Raw genomic sequence first — 18,099 nt, forward strand, 5'->3', positions numbered from 1 at the left:
CAGAACAACTTTCACTCCTACATTTTTTGCCAACCTTGCTGTTCCCCTGCTCCTTCTGCTGCCAGGAAAATGCTGACTGGGAAAAGTTTGGCCCTACACCATAAGATGAGGTGGGAACATCTGCAGGAGGCTCAGGCCATGGACTGAGAGCGGGGATGGATTTGCCCATGGAGCTGGGGTCCCTGCCCCACAGTTGTGCCTCCAGGCCCACCTTCCCCACTTCTTGCTGTGCCATTTGTGACTGGTACAAGTGTCTGACACAGCTGAGCACTCAACTGCCCAAACACCAAAGTTTCTGGGAATAACAACCCCGGAAGCATGGCCAGGGTCATCCGAGAGTGAGACCTCTGGCTTTAAACAGACAGGGGGTAGATACAAGGAAGGATTAGATTTAGGATTAGATATATGGAAAAAATTCCTCCCTGTGGGGGTGCTGAGGACCTGCACAGAGTGCCCAGAGCAGCTGTGCTGCCCCTGGACCCCTGGAAGTGTCCAAGGCCAGGCTGGATGGGGCTTGGAGTAGCCTGGTTTGGAGGAAAAGTCCCCAGAATGGGGGACTGTCCCCCAGTTCTAGCTGGAATGAGATGGGCTTTAAGGCTTTAAGGTCCCTCCTCACCCGAATTGTTGTGGAATTTTATGAAAGAAGAGAAATTAAATTATGAAATTATATGAAATTATGAAATTTTATGAAAGTGATGCAGTGATACCATCCTGGGACAGTGCCAGGGGCTGACAGGGGGAGAGGGGAGGTCACCCTGTAAGGGGCTGGTGGAAAGGAAGCCTCTTGCCTGCCCTTTTCTGGGGCCTGTGACACACAGCACAGCCTGCAGTGCATCCCACTCCTCCTGGATGGGCTGGGAGCCAGGCAGCCCCTTGGACATCGGGTCACCAGCAGAGAGGATCCAATGCAAAGCTGCTCCTGGGCATCTCTCCAAAGGGGGATGTGTGGAGGAGAGGGAATCTGCCCAGGAGCTGTGTCCTGCTCCCAGCACACCTGGAAAGGGACAGGGAGCACAGGAACCCACTGAGAGGCAGCAGGAGGGAGCTGAGCAGCAGTGACTGGGCACTTGGCAGGCAATGAAATGCAGTTTGCAGGGAATGAAATGCAGTTTGCCTCCATGCCAAGCCTTGATGGCTTCATTCTCTTCTTAGGGCTCTCAAGCCCTGCTGCCTGGAGCCAGCTCCTTGCAGGGCTGGGAGGAAGGGATGGAGGCAGGGAAGGAGGAGGCCTCCTGCAAGCCCCTCCAAATATTTAACCCGTGGAAACTCTGCCCTTCAGAGCTCTCAGCTCTGCTGTGGGGTATCCTGGCAATGGATGTTGCCTGCCCTTGGTGCTCCCAGCCCTGCTGCAAAATCACAGTGCTGCCTCCAGGATAAATGTTCATGGAAATAAGAAAGCACCAGCAAGTGTTTCCATCCCGACACCTTCCATGGATAAATCTCATCCTCACCCCATGCCTCAGTGCAGGAGGATCCAGTCCTGGCAATATTTTGGCAGCTCCAAGGGCAGCACAGGCCTGCCCAACACCTCCTCTCACCACATCCAGCTTCAGACCTCTCCTGGCTCCTTCCCTTGAGGATATTTCCCTCTGGGAGAGGAGTTTGGATCATGGGCAGAGGCAGAGCAGAAACTGCCCGATTTTGAGTTGGCCTGAGAGCAGCAAATTGCAACTGCTCCAGCAGCAGCCCCTGACCAGTTCCCACCCCACCCATGGAAGGGATCACATTCCCTCTTCCAGGCTCAGCTCAGAGGTGTCAGCCCCTTCTCATTTTGGAGGGCTCTTGACTTTCTTTCTCTCTTACCTTTTTTTTTTTTCTTTTCCTTTTTCCTCCAGCTTTTCTCTTCCTCCTTTTTTCTTTTTCTCTCTTTTCTTTTTCTTCCCCCCCCTCCTTCCTCCCTGTGCAGCCTCTGTTCTTCATCCATTATTTAGGCTTTTCTGACTGTAACAGCAACATTCGCCTTGTATACCTTGTGTGGGGTTTAAAATATAGATAAAAGCAGAAGGTCAGACTTGAAACACAGATTCTGACGGTTGCTGCTTTGTCTGGAAGCTACAAAATCTGGAGCTTTCTGTGCCCAGCAATGGCTTCGGTACAATTGGGTTTTTGGGGGTTTAGGTTTTTTTTTTTTTTGTCTGGTTGATATTCCTGCAAACTGTCTTGGTGTTTGAGGCTTTCATCCAGCCTTTCAGTTTCTAAATGTTCTGGGGCCTGGCTGGCTTCAGGACAGGGGAGCTGGAGCCATGGAATTCCTGCTTGGAGGTCCAATCTTGACCCAGCACAGCAAATACCTGCTGCTCTCTGTCTGGGGTGAGCTGGGGAGGGGAGGAGGTGCCTCCATCCACATCCAGCAGGCTCTAATTGGCACCTCTGGTCAGCAGAGCCAGGGACTTTCCCTTTCAATTATGAATAAATGCCCTGCTTCTTTTATGTTGCTTTCTTCAGCCGTCAGAGAGATTGGATTTTGAGGACAAATGTTTGTGGGAAATAAATTTCAAAGTCAATGTGAGAATGGTCCCAGAAAACATGAAACACTTCATTGTCTGTTTGAACGGGCAGCGGGGCAGGGAGGGCATCCCTCCAGCCAGGAGACAAACTGGACAGGGGGGAATCATCATTCCTGGAGGGTGCTCAAAGCCATGTGCACGTGGCTCTTGGGGACATGGGCCAGTGGTGGCCTTGGCAGCTCTGGGGGAATGGTTGGGCTTGGTGGTGTTTAAGGTTCCTCCAACCCCAGCTGTTCTGTGATTCCCTGAGAAGGGGCAGCAGGGGATGGTGATACTCAAAGATCATTTTTCATGTCTCTGAGATCCATGTGGGCAGAGAAGGGCGCTGGAGAAGAGCTGGGGATGCTCCAAGGAGTGGCTGGAGGGGCATTACAAACTGAGGCACTGGTGGAGAAACGCCAGCCTTGCCAGGGAGTGTTCACCAGGCACAGGGCAGGACAGTGACATCCCAGGCTTTTCCTGCTGGGAGGTCAGTGGGGAATGTTCTCTCCCTGCACAGGACATTTTCAGAGAACAGAGGCTTTGGCTCACTCAAAACCAGACCCAAAACTCTTCCAGTCCCCACCTGTAACAGGACTCTCAAGAGCTGTCTCCAGAACTGAGACCTGCACATTTTGCTATCAGAGAATCCCAGCCTGGTTTGGGTTGGAAGGGTCCTTAAAGACGCCCTGGTGCAATCCCCTGCCATGCACAGGGGCACTGCTGTCCCCACCAAGGTCAGGTGGCTTCAGCAGCCAGCTGGGATCTGCAGCTCAGGCACAGGTTTCAGCCTGTTGGGTGCCAGCAGCCACTAATCCAGGAGGATATTCCAGTGGCAGCTGCTGTTCAGGAGGCTCCATAGCCCAGCTGGCACTCCCCAAATTACCTTTCTTCACTCTAGCCCAAGGGGGAATGCATCTGTCAGGTGAGCAATAGGAAGATAGAAGGAAATTGTTCCCTGTGAAGGTGGGCAGGCCCTGGCACAGGTGCCCAGAGCAGCTGGGGCTGCCCCTGGATCCCTGGCAGTGCCCAAGGCCAGGTTGGACACGGGCTGGAGCAGCCTGGGACAGTGGGAGGTGTCCCTGCCATGGCAGGAGTGGCACTGGGTGGGCTTTGAGGTCCTTTCCAAGCCAAACCATCCTATCATTCCATGATTCTATTCCAGTTTCCCTGCAGGCACTGTCCTTACTCAAACAGGATTTGGAAGGACACAGGGAAAGGCTGCAGCCTTCCTGTCTCAACTCCATCCCTCGGGTCTCCAAAAGCCAGACTGGGCAGTGGATCCAGGCATGGATCTGTCGGTACTGAGTGGTTACAGCAGCTCTGGCAGGGGCTGGGATGGCTCATGGATGATCCCATGGCCAAGGAATTGAACTCTTCCAGATTTCCCAACATGGAGCATTTCCTTCCCTGTGCCTACAGCTGCAGCTCATGTGACAGGGGTGTCACAGTGAGCAGGGGGAAAAGATGCCCACATATGGTATTTTCCAGGAGCAACAGGAAAAAAGTGACACTATGAAGGGAATCACCAAGAGCAGCAGCTCCTCGTGCTCAGGCATCTCTGGATTAGGGGATACCAGCAGCACACAGGGATTGAAATTGGCCTCTTGTGGTTTCTGGGGTCTTGAAGAAGAACATTTCCAGGGAAGTGGTGCAGTGCCCATCCCTGGAGGTGTCCAAGGAATGCCTGGACGTGGCACTCAGAGCTCTGGGCTGGGGACAAGGTGGGCATTGGGCACAGCTTGGACTCGATGATCCTGGAGTCTTTTCCAACCTCAGGGGTTCTGGGATCCTGTGACTGAAGAGCATCTCCAAAGTCCTTGAGGTGACATCTTTACATCCATCCACAGGCTGGCCAAGCCAGGTGCACAATCTGCTCTTCCCAGGGTGTTAAACATCCAAAGGAAAGAAAGAAACAGGACTTTCAGGAAGTCCAGGAATTGTGCCACTGCTCATCGGAACTGGAGGAGTTGAAATCATTAAACTCAGGAGGTTTTGAGGTAGGAGTGTGGGACTCTTTATATTTTAATAAATGTCTCCCTTCCAATCCTACTGAATTCCTGGTCTCGCTGGCAGGCTGGCATGGGATAATTATCCATTTTTAAAGTGTCTCTTTCCACTGATGTTCAGGACATTTGGGAATCCCTTTCCATTGTGATTCTTGGAGCGTTCTCCCTGTGACACCTACAGCTCGGTGACAGCCCCTGCTTAAACACCAAAATACAAAAATTCCTGAGTATTCTACTGCTCCCCATGAGGTGGATGGGACCTGCAAGTCCTTGGTGCTCTGGGAGGGGAATTTTTATCGAGAGGACTTTCCTCTGGCTTTGGTGGCCAAAGTCCAATGTCGCAAGTCCAGCTCAAGAATTCCCACTGCTCCTGGTACCCACAGATCCCCGTGCTCCTGCTGCTGGGGCTGAAGCCACCCCACTTTTCCAAGATCCTGTGCCTGCAGTAATCCCTCCGAAGCCCAAGAGTTACTTCTGTTTTCTTCCACCAATTCTGTCCATTCCGCCTTTGGCAAACATCGATTTTCCACAATTCCCCGCAGCCCTCATAAAGCAGCTGCCAAAACGGCTCCCTCGCGGGCCACTTCTTTTATTTGTCGAACAAAAGAATCATCAGCATTGTCTCCAGAGCTCTCCGGCCAGTGGAGCCTGGGATTAGGATGCCGAGCTCCCTCTCCTGGCTGCCGGATCAAAAGGAATTGCTGAAAAGTCCCGCGCACCTGAAAATCGGGATCGCCGGACTCCGGCTGAAGGAGGAAGAGTCCTTCCATCTGCTTTGCAGATTTTCAGGCTCCGTCACTTTTCCTCTCCATGAAATATGCTGGGAAAATGTTCAGGTGCAACAGTTTTGGGAGAAGGATGAATTTGTCTGTGGGCTAAACTTGCTTTTGCTCCTCTCCCTTTTCTCTCATCTGTCACTGTCAGGGAACAGATCCCAGTGGGAAAATCACTCAGAGGGTCTCTGCAGGAAAGCCACTGTTGTGCCCCTCCAGTTATCCATGAAATGTTACTCCAGGGAGAGGGAGAGTGTGGGAAGGACATGCACAGGGAAGAGCAGCAGGGAACAGGTTGGGATGAAGGTTTGGGATCACTGGAGCACAGGAAGCCCCATAACGTGATCCTGCTGGAGGCTGAGGGTCTGCTCTGGAGAGAGGGGGCAGCAGGAGCAGCAGGATCTGCTGGGAGACAGCAAGCAGCTCTCAGGGCTCACAGCAGGAAAGCTGGGAGCTGAAACATCCCAGATCTTCACCTCAAGTGTCCCAGTACGGGTGGCAAACACGGCTTAATTCCAAAAAACCCATCAAAACCCATCTCCAAGTGACATTTTCCACTTTCAGATCAAGGCTCCCTTCCTCTCTCCTTTGCATGATGTGCTGGCCCAGCACCTGCTGCAGTCTGGGAATTCTGGTTGTGGTCTGCAGCTGGGATCCTGCAGGAATTTGGATTGAAAAGCTCAGAGCTCTGCACCCATGGGAGGCTGAAAGCACCGATGGATTTTGAAATGGAATAATGAGTTGTGTGCGTGTCCTGTTGCACACTTTGGGAGCAAATGGGCACCACAAATCCAATTTGGAGAAGTCAAGAAGCCCTGGAAAACTTTCAGTCTCCCCACAATGCAATTATGTGACTCTCTGAGCTGCTTATGGTCTAGGGAGAGGATGGTACTGGCTGTCCTTGGGAATTATGGAACCAATGGATCAGGGAATGCTTTGGGTTGGGAGGAACCCTAAGGACCATCTCACCTCACCTCCTGCCATGGGCAGGAACACCTTCCACTGTCCCAGCTTGCTTCCAGACCCCATCCAGCCCAGCCTTGGACACATCCAGGGATGGGACATCAACTCCCTGGGCAATGCATGGAATTGGCCGATCCAAATCCCAGCATTCCCCATGGATTATGCTCCAGCCACCTCTCCTGTCCCTCCTCCAGGCCCAAGCAAACCAAGGAGCAAGGAAGAGCTCCAAGAATGAGTCACCCTGACTCCAAAAATGAGTTACCCTGGGAGGTGTTTAGGAGAGGTTCTGCTGGAATATTCCATCTATCCATCCATCCATCCATCCATCATCCATCCATCATCCATCCATCCATCCATCCATCCATCCATCATCCATCCATCCATCATCCATCCATCCATCCATCATCCATCCATCCATCCATCCATCATCCATCCATCCATCATCCATCCATCCATCATCCATCCATCATCCATCATCCATCCATCCATCATCCATCCATTCATCATCCATCCATCATCCATCCATCCATCATCCATCCATCCATCCACCATCCATCCATCATCCATCCATCCATCATCCATCCATCCATCCACCATCCATCCATCATCCATCCATCCATCATCCATCATCCATCCATCCATCATCCATCCATCATCCATCCATCCATCCATCCCTCCATCCATCCATCCATCCATCCATCCATCCATCCATCCATCATCCATCCATCCATCATCCATCCATCCATCCATCATCCATCCATCATCCATCCATCATCCATCCATCCATCATCCATCCATCCATCATCCATCCATCATCCATCATCCATCCATCCATCATCCATCCATTCATCATCCATCCATCATCTATCCATCCATCATCCATCCATCCATCCATCCATCCATCCATCCACCATCCATCCATCCACCATCCATCCATCATCCATCCATCCATCCATCCATCCATCCATCCATCCATCCATCCATCCATCCATCCATCCACCCATCCATCCATCCATTCATCCATCCATCCATGCCGACCACTGCCCATCGCTGACCATGAGAGCAATTCTGGCCTGGCCAGAGTGTGGACAGAGCTCTGCACCAAAGTCCACAGGAGAAGGGAAGACTCTGAAATCCTCTGAGCATCAGCTCAAACCTTTTTTTTCCTTGAAGCCCCTTCACTCCTCAGCCCTCTTCTCAAGGAGGTCCTGGCAGAATGAGAGCAGGGACAGGCAGGTGACAAAGGTGGCTGCAGGTACACGAGGCTCTCTTGCCTAAGGCAGTTCAGGTGCCATCACTTCTTCAGAGTTTTAGTAACTCTGAGGAATATTTGGGCCACAAATCCTCCCACTTCTCCTCTGCAGCTGCCCAAACCCTGCACCTCTCTCCCTGTCCCTTCTCCCTGTGACAACTCACCTGTGCTCACCTGTTTTACCCCTGGAACCGATCTGAACCCAGCTTGGGGGATTTAGGGGCAGAAAGGACCCTGTGAGGAAGTGTGAACTGGAAGGAGGTTTGGGAGGGGGTTTGTGCTGGTTCTGGAGAGCTGGGCTCAGGCCTGGCAGACCACCCTCACTTCCTCTGCCTCCAAGACAGATCCAGGCCAGGTGGGAGATACTGATCCCATGGAAACACTGAATATCCTGAGCTGGGAGGAATCAGGGTCGTGGAGACCAATCCCTGACCCTGCAGAGCTCTACCCCAAAGATGGGAGCTCTAGGAGCCTCTCACAGGTGCCTTTCATGAATGAGTTCTGCCTGAATGAGCCTTGCTCTGACAAGATGGAAAAGGAGCTTCAGAGCGGGGCTCTGGCTCGGCTCAAAGGAGGAGAAGCTTCAGTGTGAGAGGGAAACAAAGCTCAGCAACAAGGTCACCTCCACTGCCTCAGGCGATCCAGGGATGACAAAAGTTTCTGTGTAGCACAGCAGCAGAAGACAAAAGCCATCCCTGGAGGGTAGGAAGAGAGAGGCAGCACAGAGCAGACAAGAAATTCAATGTAGGGAAAGCCACAAGGTTTGCTGGCAAGGACACGCTCCTGGGTGGATCAGAGGATCATGGAACAGCTGGGGTTTGATGGGACATTCAGAGGGCACCAAGTCTACCCCCGAGGTGCAGGATAAAGGGGATAATGGTTCCCAGGAGCCTTGAGCAGGACTCCTCAGAGCCATCCATGCTCCAGAGCTGGCTCTGAGTCTCCCAAGCGCTGGTGGTGGGCAGGGGGCCAAGGAGCACCCGGGAACACCAATAATTGCTGGAATTTGGATCTGGGCTGCAGGTCTACAGCTCCTTCCCACTCTGCCCACACCATCTGAGCCATTAGGGAGGGCTGGGAATTGGTAGTGAACCAAGATGCCAGGCCCAGGGAGCCTTTCCCAGCATCTGAGCTGCACCAGTAACCCCACAGGGAAAGGGCTTGGCTTTGCCTGGGAGCTCTTCCTCTTCACCAAGGACTTATGGTTGTCCCTTTCCACAGCTCCAGCAGTTCCTAGGACCAGAAGGGTCAGGACAGCTGCTGCTCTGTGATTCCTAGGAGAAGTGCAAATGGCTCTAAAGGCAGCAGCCAGGATGCAGATGGCTCTGATGCAGGAGAACAGCTGGGATGTGCACAGGTTTTCCAGAGACACGAGGGAACACTGAATGGAAGGTGTCTGCATCCCTGCTGCAAGCCTTAGCAGAGCAGAAAATTGGACATTCCTCTGTGCAAAGTGCCTGGCACGGGCAGAGGAGCAGGGAATTTGTTCAGGGCAGCACTGCAGACTGGCCCAGGATGGCACAGCTGGGGTCGAGTGCTGGGCATGCAGGATGGGCACCCCCATCCATGCTCTGCTCCAAAAGGAGCCCTGGAGCTGTGCATTCCCTGCTGCACAGCTGGGAGGGCTCTGAGGGCAAAGGGAGAGTGAGGAGAATCCTGAATCCCACAGGATCTGAGTCATCCATCCCTCGGTGGGTGCTGGTGCCTCCCCCGGCCTCCAGGGCTCCCCAGCACCAGGGACCTCCCTGGAGCCCGGGTGGGTGCAGTGTCAGCACAGCTGTGTCTGCAGGGAGCAGGAACTCTGTGCTTCCTCTGGGAAACCCAGAATGGGGGAGGTCACCTCCCAACAGCCCGAGCAGAGTGGCAAAGGCAGGGTTTGCCCAGGGGTGCTGCATCCTGAATGGCTGAATTCACTCAGGCACCTGGATGTCTAAGGAGCACTAAAACCTCTCCATCTTCTCTTATCCCCCAGGTTCTTTTGAAATGCCTCTCCTGGGTGCCTGGCTCTCCTGGGATCCCTGAAGATCCCAGTGTGGAAGGAAAGTGTCTCTCAGCTCCCAGGCAGAGTTAAAGTGATGTGTGGGCAGGCTGGAAGCTGGAGCCACTGCAATCCTTTCAGCCAGGCAGCTGCACTTCCCCTTTCTATCACACGCACTTAAAAGCTTTTAAGGGAACGATCCATCCCCTCTGCTGGCAGAGCCGGAGCTGGGCTGGTCCTTGGGATCTTAAATCATCTTAAAATACGGAGCAATATTGGTTTAAAAGCCTTTGCTCTCCCCTGCTGCAGGAAACCTCAGCAGAGCTCGACACCAGCCCGGGGCTTCCTGGGGATCCATCACTGGCCAGGAAGGGCTGGGCCCTTCCTGACAGGGACATCTCTGGGACAGTCCTGGAGTTCCCCCTACGTCATGCCAGATGCTCCTGGGGCTGCACTGAGCCCAGGGAGTGTTTGTCATTTAATAGCCCAGGTCCCCGTGGCTGGGGCAGTGTTTGTGTTTGTGAGCTGCTTAAGGACAGGGAAGGATGGCTCAGCTGGCAAATGCACCTCAGAGGGGATGTGCCCAGATCCCTGCTTTCCAGGCAGGGCTTGGCTGCAATGGTCCTGGGCCTGCCATTCACACCCAGGCTTTGCTCTGGAGCCCAGAATCTCCAATTCTCCCATTTTGCAGTGTGCCCTTGGAGAGAGGAGTGGGGGGATGGACTGGGAATGTTGGGAGGACCCAAGGACAGTTCCCTCTATCCAGGGACAGGAGGGTGTCTCTAGGCCACCTTCCCTCTGCCAGCAGCTGGAACTCTTGGCTGTTGTCAGAGAGCTGGCAATGTCCAGCCTGGAGAGGAGAAGATTCCAGCAGGACCCCAGAGCCCCTGGCAGGGCCTGAAGGGGCTCCAGGAGAGCTGCAGAGGGACTGGGGACAAGGGATGGAGGGACAGGACCCAGGGAATGGCTCCCAGTGCCAGAGGGCAGGGATGGATGGGATCTTGGGAATTGGGAATTGTTCCCTGGCAGGGTGGGCAGGGGCAGGGATGGAATTTCCCAGAGCAGCTGGGGCTGCCCCTGGATCCCTGGCAGTGCCCAAGGCCAGGCTGGACACTGGGGCTGGAAGCTCCTGGGACAGTGGGAGATGTCCCTGCCCATGGCAGAGGTAGAACTGGATGAGCTTTAAGGTCCCTTCCAACCCAGCCCATTTGGGGATTTTATGATCTGTTTTACTGTTTTACTGTTTTGCCCTGCTCCTGCTGGGTTTCTGTTCTGATTTCCTGGGACAAACCTGCTTGGCTGCTGCTCCCTGAGGACTCAGGGTGAGCCATTGCAGTGACCCAAGGGGCAGGACTGGGGCTCAGCCCTGCTTTCCTCAGGATTTAGGGAGTTACTGGGATTCCACTCCCCTGCAAGGCTGGAGAAGCAGAGAATCCCATTTCCACTTCATTTCCCACTTCCCTGGTTCCAGAGGAAATCCACAGGACCAGCCCAGCCGGGGCTGGGAAGGAGGATCCCTGGAGTCTGGGTAGGGAGATGAGGACAAGAACATTTATTCCCCTCTTGCAGACACTGCAGAGGGTCTCTCCTGCTCAGCCCCCGTTTGCTGAAAGAACCAGGGGATCCCTCCCTTCCTGCCCCACTCCAAAGGGCTCCAAGAGGCTCCATTGCTTTTTGAGCCCGTTCTGGAGTCGCAGAACTTTCCCTGAGCTGCTGCCAGGGATCCTCCCTCTAATTTGTCTGCAGGATCTGTTGTAGCTGTATTGATTTTTCCTCCCTGCCTCTCCTCTCTGTGTTTGCTTTCTGAATTATGCAGCCAGGCAGTTTTTCCTCCTTGTGAGGAGCAGGAGAGTTGCAGAGGATCAATTGAGCCCTGCCATAGTTTAATCAGGAATCCCCAGTAGGAACCAGGAGAGAAAAAGGAGAAGGGAACACAATGAAGACAGGGTCGATCAATCCAGTCCTGGTGCAAAGGAAAGAAAGGGAAAGAAGAGAGGAAGGGGTGGAATAATCAGCCAGGTTTCCTCACGCAGCCCTCAGATCCCGCAGCCTCAATCAATAACCAACTTTGACAGTCATTGCTTCAGAAAGAAACTTTCAAAATCCCCCTGAACTCAAAGAATGTTGGTGCTTTATAGCGTGAAAATGGCCAGTAAAGCCCTGCTGAAGACATGGAGAGGGGTTGGATTCCTTCCCATTCTTCCTCTCCCCTTTAAAATCCACATTAGGAAGGCAGAGCTGAGATGAAAGGGGAGCAAACAAGGCTTTTAGTCCTCATTTTGTTGTTGCAATTATTTTGCCAATAGTAATGATCTCAGGACTGGATGGAGATCCTTGATGCTGTGCTGGGCATGTGGAGGGGGGGATAGAGCTGCTGGGATTGTTCCAGAACCACAAATACGGAGGATGGAACCCCATGGATACCACAGAATGGGTTTGGAGCATGGAAATAAAACCAAACAGTGCCCACAGGGCACAGGGGCCACAGGGACCATCTGGATGTTGTGACAGCACGTGACAAGAGAGATTTCTGTACCAAAAATAGTGTGACCACATCTTTTCCTGCTCAGAGCAGGATTGTCCCCTGTGCTGGCACTGCTGGGACACCTCGAGTGCTGGGGGCTTTGGAAATCAAACTTCCCAAAGTCCTGCCCCATGTCCCATGGAGGGCCCCAGGCTCAGGGCTGCCTTATTTCCAGAAGGATAGGCTGGTTCTGGGTTTTCATTTCAAACAGCTCAGGTCAAGTTCAGTTCTTCAGTTCCTAAAGAAAATATTTAGGTCTGGAAGCTCCAGATCTGAAGGTACCAGATCATAATCTGTGGGAAACCTTGGAGGACCACCAGGACAGGCACCTCTGCAGCTTGGCTGCCATGCTTCATTCCCAAGGAGAGCAGCATTCCAGGCTGGACCAGGTGTGCAGGGCAGAGCAGTGGGCTGGAGCCCACAGTGGCATCAAAACTCAGGTGAGAATGGCAGGATGGGAAGTGGATTATTGACCATGGATTGGATTATTGACCATGGAGGGATCGTGGCTGCATCAGGTCTTATGGCAGAGGGCAACTGAATTTCCTACACTCCAGTGCTTGAATTCAGAACAAACCCTTCTTTCCCCAAATTCATTTTAGCCAAACAATCTCTGCTTTTGGGGACAGAAATGCTGGAAGAAATCCTTGTGCAAATTTCAGAAGAATAACTGGTAGGGTTAATTAATCCTCCCCTTATCATCTGTGGCAAGGACAACCAGGAGTTGCATTAATCTCATTCCACCATTCCCACAAAACAGGTGCTAACTCAGTCCCCCTCCATGTTCATCTTTATTCCACGGGAACATTATAATCCCTAAAATTCCTCACCCACGAGCCTGACTTCAGCCAAGAGGCCCAGAAGTCTCTGATGAGAAGAGCAGAGCCTGCCAGACATGAGGACAAAAGAGAGTGGAGCCAGCAGAAAACCAGTTCAAATTCAGTATTTGCCCTGATTAGTTTGCCCAGTTCAGTCTAAAAAATATCAGGTTTGAGATCTGTGCTTCCACCACTCTTGGTCCCACAGTCTTATGGAGGGCTCAGCACAAGGATCAGTCAGTTGCAATAATTAACACCTTTGTTAATGGGAATGGAGGTGGAGTTCCAGCTGGCAGGGATGGAGATGAATCTCAGCCTGGCAGGGATGGAGGTAAAGCTCAGCTTGGCAGGGATGGAGGTAAAGCTCAGCCTGGAATGGGTGGACGTAAAGCCCAGTCTGATAAAGATGAAAGTAAAGCTCAGCCTGGTAGGGATGAAGGTAAAGCTCAACCTGGAAGGGCTGGAGGTAAAGCTCAGCTTGGAATGGGTGGAGGTAAAGCCCAGCCTGGAATGGAGGAAGGCCCAGCCCAGCCTGGAATGGGTGGAGGTAAAGCCCAGCCTGGAATGGGTGGAAGTAAAGTTCAGCTTGGAAGGGATGGAGGTAAAGCCCAGCCTGGAATGGATGGAGATAAAACCCAGCCTGGTAGGGATGGAGGTAAAGCTCAGCTTGGAAGGGATGGAGGTAAAGCCCAGCCTGGAATGGGTGGAGGTAAAGCCCAGCCTGGAGTGGGTGGGGGTAAAGCCCAGCCTGGAATGGGTGGAGGTAAAACCCAGCCTGGAATGGATGCACGTAAAGCCCAGCCTGGAATGGATGAAGGCCCAGCCTGGAATGGATGAAGGCCCAGCCCAGCCTGGATGGGCTGCAGGTGCTGCTCACCCCTGACACTGCAGAAGGTTCAGTCTTTGCTTCCAGGAGCTTTTCCAAGCCAAGCCCCTGCCAGGCCAGCCCCTGCACCAAGGGCAGCCACCCCAGCCGTGCTGGGAGCGCTGGGCACTGGCTCCAGCTCCTGGGCCAGCAGGGACTGGGCTGCTCCTCACGGAAGGAGCTCCTGGCTCGCCTCCTCCCAGAGTGTGTTCCACATTTTCTGCTAATAAGGGCACAGGGAGAGAGTGAGACAGAGAGAGAAGAGGAGAAAAACTGCTCTAAATTATTCATGGACAATATCATTATGTGTCATAACAGTGTGTCTGTGATGGGAAAGAGTGAGTGTGGCAGGGGCTGGGGTAGCACAGGCCGGGCTGCACAATAGCGAGAGCTGATTAATTATTGATGTGCACTAATTGGCTACAGGGTTTCAGGACAGCTTGGGCTTTGTTGGGATCATTTGTATTCTTGCTTTGGAAATGGACCCCCCCACACACATAAACCCGACATTTTCGTGTGCAAGTCCTCTCCCTCCTCCTCTTTTCCTCCTCCCTCCCTCTCTCCCTGCCCTGCTTCCAGGGCTCCCGATCCCCTGTGTGTGTACAAATTAACAGGATCTTAACCTCTGCTGATTTCCTGCAGCCCTGACACGCTGCCAACACCTCTCTGCAGTTGGGCTCAGCCTGCAGCGCTGCTCTCTGCTGCACAAAACCAGCCCTGCCCTCAGCACTGCGCTCTCCTTGCGCCAGGGCTGGCCCCTTCTCCCAGCCCTTCCCTGCCTTTGCCTCCAGAGCAGCTGGAAAGTTCTTCCCAGGCATTCCTTCCTTCTGGAATGGTCCAGACCTTGCCTTGGAGCCTGCTGTGGTTGCACCCCTCGATCTGAGTGCCAGCCTGGAGGTGCCAGCAAAGTGAGGGGACAGCTTTGAGGTTCAGAGCTCAGCTCTCCTCTTGGTTGACTTTAACAGCACAGGAGTTCCAGTGCTGGGGCTGCCCCTCCCATGGCTCCAGCTGTTCCCAGGTGTCCATGCAGGTGAGACCCCACCTGCAGAGCTGCCCCAGCCCTGGGGCCCAGCACAGCAAGGAGCTGGAGCTGTGGGAGAGAGCCCAGGTTTGAGCAGAGGGATGGAGCTGCTCTGCCATGAGCAAAGGCTGGGAGAGCTGGGATTGTTCAGCCTGGTTCTGGGGAGAGCCCAGAGTCCCTCCTGCTGTCTAAAGGGGCTCCAGGAGAGCTGCAGAGGGACTGGGGACAAGGGATGGAGGGACAGGACACAGGGAATGGCTCCCACTGCCAGAGGGCAGGGATGGATGGGATATTGGGAATTGGGAATTGTTCCCTGGCAGGGTGGGCAGGCCCTGGCACAGGTGCCCAGAGCAGCTGGGGCTGCCCCTGGATCCCTGGCAGTGCCCAAAGCCAGGCTGGACATTGGGGCTGGGAGCTCCTGGGACAGTGGGAGGTGTCCCTGCCATGGCAGGGGTGGCTCTGGATGGGCTTTGAGGTCCTTCCAACCCAAAGCACTCCATGATTCCAGATTCCATGACCAGCCACCTGTCCAACAGCTCCCTCTGCCCTTGCCCTCACATGGCATCAGCAGGTTGCCACACCTCATTCCATGGGCTGTTCCCTCACAAACATCAGCTTTTCACCCTCCCAGGATGCCCAATGGGTCTCAGGATTGACCTGGGGTCCCTTCTCCCCCTGACATCCCAATGAAAGCATGGCTGAGCTGCCTGGAGCCAGGAGCTGCTCCCAGCAGAGCAGGGGACACTTCCTACAGTGCTTCATGCTCTGCTCAGTCCCTTCATCCCACCCTCGGGCATTTTAAGGATGCTGTTGGCAGAGAAGAACATCCAAGTGAACATCCCAAGGATGGCACCAGGGCCTTGCTAAGGAATTACCTGGGCTGGTGACTTTTATTTCAGTTCTCTGAGCTCCTGTTTTCTGATAGTTGTGATTAGAATTTGAAGGGCAGGATGACACGCATGGGATGAGGCATCTTTCAGCTGAATGGCTGAGAGGTGCAGTCTGGGGACAGCTGTTGGCTACAGATATTTCCCAAGCTGCTTTTAAATAAATCACAGGTGAGGCCTGGCTGAAGAACCTTTGGGCTGCACTTTTCCCCACTCCCAGCCTGTGGAGCTCCATGAAAGCAGCCAGGAAGGACTTCCTGAGGGATTGGTTGATCCAGCAGGGCAAGAACAAGGCAGATGTTGACAAGAGGGTGGCACAGCTGCAGAAATCAATTTGTGGGATCAGATCTTGGAGTTTTCTCTGATCCTGCTGAGTGAACTGGCTCCCCTGGACACAGAAGGTTGGAGTAGGACTGGGGGATGTGGGCTCAGAGCTTCCCTTGGGCACAGACTGGCTGGAAGGCCTGGACATGTGTCTGCATTCCTCACTTTGCCCAGGATTTCTCTTCCTTCAGAATCTGGGATACCTGGGGGCCAAAGCAAACCTGCTTCTGTTGGGCTGAGCAGTGAGAGCTGGAACCAGTGAGGTGAACATGGCCTCAAGCTGGAGGAGAAATTCCTCCCTGTGAGGGTGGGCAGGCCCTGGCACAGGGGCTGACCTGGGGGATTTTGTGTCTGTGCCCTCAGGATGGAGCTGACACTCTTTGTTCTCTTTGCTCCTTCTCCCTCTTCCTCTCCTTTGAAACCCTTTGCATTATTCCTTATAGGAACAAAACAAAGAAAGAATTTAGTTTATTTGTTATTTATTTAGGACAAACCCTTCCCTCCCACTTCAAAAGGGGCTACGTGCAGGAGCCTCTGGTGGGTCCCAGGAAACTCTTGATTGATTATCCAAAAGGAGCCAAGTGAGATGAAAAGCAGAGGGATGGGAATCATTTTAAGGGGAACGGCCACTAAAATATCATCAATTTTTTATTAAACAGAATCTTTTCAATAGACAAAATGAGCTTATCTCTCCTCACTTGTGTTTTCTCTCTCTTTTCCCCATTTTTGTTTTCCTTAGGCATGGGCAGATTCTATTTTCCTTCCTTTTTCCTCTTTTCTTCTGCTCCTGGGACTGGTGAGAGGTGTGGGGTTAAATGGTGACCAGGGCCACCAAGCAGGAAAATGTGCCTCAAGCTTCCCATCAAAATCCTCTTTTGTTTTTCCACCGGAAAAGGACAAGAGACAGAGGGGATGAGATGAAACAAGAGAAGTTCAGACTGGGCCTAAGGTTTAGACTGGTTATTAACAACAAATTCTTCTCCAAAGTTTTCCAGCCCTGGCACAGAGTGCCCAGAGCAGTGGTGGAGTCACCATCGCTGGAAATGTAGGAGAAAGTTGTGGCTGTGGCACCTGAGGACGTGGCCAGTGGTGGGGCTGGCAGGGCTGGGGAATGGTTGGACTCTGGGATCTCAGGGGGCTTCTACAACCTCAACAGTTCCATGATTCTGTAAAAATCACCTTAAGGTTCCCCAGAAAAGCTGAACTCAACACTGCCTGGATGAAGCCCTGAAGGTCTTTGCTGAGCTCTTTTGAGCAAGAATTTGGACTGGAGACTTCAGGAGGTTCCCTCCAGCCTGAATTCCTCCCTGCCCCCTGGCTGGGAGCCCCTGGGAGGGCAGTGGCAGTGAGGTGGGGACATGGCTGAGCTCAGGCTCCTCCTGGAGAGCTGTTGGGCACATCCTGAGTGCTCAGCTCACTGCTGAGTGCTGCTCAGCAAGGATTTAATAAGAGAGCATCATCAGCTTGTGTTAAAATCACCAAAATGTGAGAACAGCTGTGTGGTGGCAGGTACATGGCTCCAAACTGACAGGAAACAGTTTTGGGTTGGATATTAGGGGGAAATTGTCCCTGTGAGGGTGGGGAAGCCCTGAGGTTGAGAGAAGCTGTGGCTGTGCCATCCCTGGAAGTGTCCAAGGCCAGGTTGGAGCAATGTGGGACAGTGAAAGGTGTCCCTGCCATGGCATGGTGGAACTGGGAGATCTTGGAGGTCCATTCCAACCCCACCAGTGTCTGATCCTATGACAGGACGTGTGGGGCTGAACTAGAGTTTCTGCTGGGAGAGGGTCTGTGCACAGGGATTGGGGTGTGCTGAGGGCTGTGAGTGTGTGTGTGCAGGTGGCAGTGTGGGTGTGTGTGAGCCACAGGGACACAGCCCATTTCAGCTCTGCCTGCAGTTTGTGTGTGTGTGTGTGGCAGTGCTGGGGGTCTGCACAGTGACTGGGTGTGCTCTGTGGGCATTTTTGGGTGTGCAAGGGCTGTGATGTACAAGGAACCCGCTGCTTAGCACAGGGGTTGCTCCGTTTCCTTCCTTACAGCTTCATCCAGGAGCTCCTGGCGTGGAAACCTTGCCCTGACTCCAGAATGTACCACAGAAAAAAACCCACCGACAACAATGCGTGTTTAGGGTCCATTTACCAGAGGGATTTTTTTCCCCCCCTTCCCCTAATCCCTCCCGAGCCGAGCGAACGCGAGCACCAG

General features: G+C 53.3%; 1 protein-coding gene across 1 annotated transcript in view; it reads left to right on the forward strand.

The window, feature by feature from the left end:
- The first annotated feature begins 318 nt into the window (after window positions 1-318).
- The window catches only part of LOC129125982 (endothelin receptor type B-like), a 66,387-nt gene continuing 48,606 nt past the window's right edge, over window positions 319-18,099 (forward strand). Inside the window, exon 1 of the mRNA XM_077186157.1 lies at window positions 319-338. Within this exon, the coding sequence (XP_077042272.1) occupies window positions 319-338 (20 nt within the window). The remainder of the gene's footprint in view (window positions 339-18,099) is intronic.

This window comes from Agelaius phoeniceus, chromosome 14 (assembly GCF_051311805.1).
Source record: "Agelaius phoeniceus isolate bAgePho1 chromosome 14, bAgePho1.hap1, whole genome shotgun sequence".
Taxonomy (NCBI): Eukaryota; Metazoa; Chordata; class Aves; order Passeriformes; family Icteridae; genus Agelaius; species Agelaius phoeniceus.